This window comes from Limulus polyphemus, unplaced genomic scaffold, assembly GCF_000517525.1.
Source record: "Limulus polyphemus unplaced genomic scaffold, Limulus_polyphemus-2.1.2 Scaffold411, whole genome shotgun sequence".
Lineage (NCBI taxonomy): Eukaryota > Metazoa > Arthropoda > Merostomata > Xiphosura > Limulidae > Limulus > Limulus polyphemus.
In genome coordinates this window covers 168,662-172,363 of record NW_013666021.1, presented here as the reverse complement: position 1 = coordinate 172,363, position 3,702 = coordinate 168,662, and the positions used below count along the sequence as shown (strand labels likewise).

Here is a 3,702-nt window from a genome sequence, read left to right as displayed (position 1 = left end):
AAGTGATATCACTTTCATTATTTTACACTCTTAAATATTGTCTAGATTATATATTATGCAACTGTTTGGACGTGACTGTTAATAGTAATTTATATTTATACTTCCAGGGGGCCAGAAGAAACGAACGTTTTGAAGAGTCCATCTCACAAGTATCCAAAGCAACTTGAGTTTGAATGTAAAAAGGACGCCGACCCTAATCTTTATTATGTTGACACCATAAGGGATTGCCGTCACTTTCACCGCTGTGTGAATGGCAAGAAATACGAGTAAGAATCAGTGCAAAAACTAAATAATATAACGAAAATCAATAGAAAACGAAAGCAAAATTTATGTTTCTTTGCATATGGATATGAACCGAAATATTTCTTAACCAATATTTATAATTATTTATACTCAGATGCACAATTCTCATTTTTTTATTTTTAGTATAATTTAAAAAATATCGCGTTCTTCTTAAAGAAAAAAATATATAAATATAAAGTTTTCTCTGAGATAACAGTTAAAGATCTTAATCAGTGCTAAAAGTCCAAGTTAAACTACGTTAACTTAGAGCGAACAACTCTACATTTCAGGGTCCCGTCCAATATTTAGCAAATTTGTAATTGGTCCTTCACAAAAATTCTAACTGGTCTACTCCAAGAACACATATGTATATGTTATTCCATTTCATCAGTTGCAAATATATGTGTACATATATTCGTAACATTGGACAAAAATATTTGTTTGAAAACAACAGATTTTAAATATATATCACTCTTGGAATGGGCACAATCTTCAAATTAATCCAGGTAAACGCAAAAAAATAATGTGCCTTGAGATTACTATTTTAATACTGACCAAAAAAGGTAAGGTATTCGTCAATATAGATGTTAATATTCGTCAAGCTTCGTTTGGATCGATCTGTCCATTCACATTTTCCAGGGACCTCCTCACTTCAGACGTCATAGGTTTGGTTTGTTATGAAAATTTCGCATAAAGCTACTCGAGAGCTCTATGTACTAGCAGTCTATAATTTAACAGTGATAGACTATAGGGACGGCCGCTAGTCATCATAGTCAACACCACCCACCGCCAACTCTTGATCTCCTTTTTTACCAATGAATGATGGGATTGACTGTCACATTGTAATGCCCCCACGGCTGAAAGGGCAAGCATGTTTGGTGATGGGGATCCGAACCTCGACCCGCAGCTTACACAGGTTTGATTTGGTTGTTGTTAAGGAGGAACCTACACAATGTGCTAACAGTGCTTTGCCCACCACGGGTATCGAAACCCATTTTGCAGCGTTTTAAACCTGTGGACTTATTGCTGAGCCGCTAGGAGGTAGACGTCATAGGAATTTCTCATAATGTCTAAAAAATAGGATCCCCAGAAAGCTAGAGACTACATTTGAAAGATTGGAGTAAAGAAGATACTTTCATGAAACGAAAACTTAACCATGGTTTTAGAAAAAGAAAAGTATAAAAATGTAGGTTTCATGACAAGGAAAAATTCTTAAAGTCATAATCGGTTCTTGAGCCGATTATTTTTTTTTTATCTAGTCAGGTTACGGGCCTTCTAGCTAGTCAAAGCCAACTACAGGACGCGAATTTCGGACCTTGTTACATTTCTCTGTAAAATGGAAATAAGTAAATAGTAAGCACGTTTTTCCTTACTTAGAGCAGCTTTCCATCTGGACATGAGACAAGAATTTGCTTTTCAGAATATTCGAAACATTAAAGTTATAACATCAAAAATCACAAACAATGATTAAAACAGTATATCTCAAACTGTAGATTTGCCGTGGCACGTGATCTGTGTTTCATGTGACCGTGATAATTAACAAACTCTGTCACACACACACACACATTGCGTTGCCTGGCCTGATAGTGTTATTTTGTTGTCGTTGACTTTTAGCAAAAATAACTTATAACTTTCCAGGTAACTTTCTTGTGCCACGTCATCTGGAAAATTCACATACATACATACACCGTATCACGTAATCTGATAGTATTCTTCTATTGTAAATGACTTTGAAATGAGAGTACTTAAAAATTAGAAGCTTTTCAACTTTTACTCCAAAAGGCGTCTGGTAGTACAAGAAATTCTATTCTGTTGATTATATATAGTTAATTGGTGATGTATGTTAGAGATTTTGATGCACATTAGAAGTTAAGAAATGTGTTAATTCTAATAAATAGTTATTAGATGTTAAAAAGTAACTTAACCTTCTTTAAGAGACGAACAACTTTCATCATGGCTACTACTAGATATTTCTTATGAGTATTTCAAAATTTACATAAAATCATCATTTTAAATCGAAAATAAAGCAGAACAACTTTTTATCGATATTTTTTCTAACATGTTTCTGAACAAATAATTACAAATATAAAACGTAAGAAAAAAAGAGGGTCTATTTTCCAAATCTACAAATCTTTGTAAAACTTGTATAATGCGTCATTTTATCTATTTGAATTTGCTACTTAGGTTCAACTGTCCAGAAGGCTTAGCATTTGACAGCAGTAAGCAGGCTTGTCTTCTAAAGGACCATGTCAAGTGTGACCGTAAAGAGCCAGAGGAATAAGTCATTCTCTTTGTTCAAATATGTTTACGTGTGAAGCTACTTGTTATTGTCAAAATGTTAAAAATAAGTAATAATTAAATGTGTAATTAATACTTGAAACAGTCGGTACTTGGTGAAACTCCATAATTACAAAAAAAGAGGAAAACAAAGATAATTGTACGTTTCATAAATATTTCATGTATGACAACTTGATGATGTCTTTACTACCAAAACCAAGATCGTCATAAATAAAATATTTGTGAAACGTACAACTGTCTTTGTTTTCCTCCATTTTTTTAAACAAATATGGGCTTAGTTTGATTGTACTATCGTTATATTATCAAACAATGCAAGTTATCTATTTTACTCCAAGAAAATGTGATTTAGGACGTTCTGTAAGCTAATATAAAATATATTTCTCCAAATTAACCTTTAAGACAAACTTGTCTCAGTTATTTTGATTATTATACACGCAGGATAATTAACTGTTCATCCTGTACTGATTAAAAATATTTGACTAGCAGTAGCAATAACATATGAAAATCTATGTTGATTTTTCACTGTTTGGAAATTATGAATATTAAAGAGAAACTTATATAAATTGTTTTTTATGTCGTTATTTCTTTAAATTTAATATACACGACTTATGATTCCAATTCCATTTCATCTGTATTATATAGTATTTACAATTGAAAATAATAAAAGTCAAAATATACGCAAAACAAAACTCTCTTATTGGTTATCTTTTTTTCTCTTAAGTAATGTTTAGGTAATTCAAAGTTTTATCACGTCTTTGATGCAGATCTTGATCAAGTCGATTCTAGAGTAAAGTTGTCTAAACTAATAAACATTGTTACGTTACTAATAAACTACATTGTTACGCTACTAATAAACTACATTGTTACACTACTAATAAACTACATTGTTACGCTACTAATAAATGTCATTGTTACGCTACTAATAAATGACATTGTTACGCTACTAATAAACTACATTGTTACGCTACTAATAAACTACATTGTTACGCTACTAATAAACTACATTGTTACACTACTAATAAATGACATTGTTACGTTACTAATAAATGACATTGTTACGCTACTAATAAATGACATTGTAAGGCTACTAATAAATGGCATTGTTACGCTACTAATAAACTA

At 31.6% G+C, this 3,702-nt stretch overlaps 1 protein-coding gene across 2 annotated transcripts in view; it reads left to right on the top strand.

Annotated features, from left to right (window-relative positions):
- The window catches only part of LOC111085469 (probable endochitinase), a 7,201-nt gene extending 4,058 nt beyond the window's left edge, over nucleotides 1-3,143 (top strand). The window contains exons 4-6 of one of the 2 annotated variants that reach the window (XR_002610304.1): nucleotides 108-266; nucleotides 2,467-2,681; nucleotides 2,829-3,143. Coding sequence is in view for 1 of the 2 variants with exons in the window: in XM_022384193.1 (XP_022239901.1) it covers nucleotides 108-266; nucleotides 2,467-2,563 (256 nt within the window). In the remaining variant the exon portion in view is untranslated. Of the gene's footprint in view, nucleotides 1-107; nucleotides 267-2,466 lie in introns of both variants that reach the window. The other variant, XM_022384193.1, reaches the window with a different exon arrangement.
- The last annotated feature ends 559 nt before the right edge of the window (nucleotides 3,144-3,702 follow it).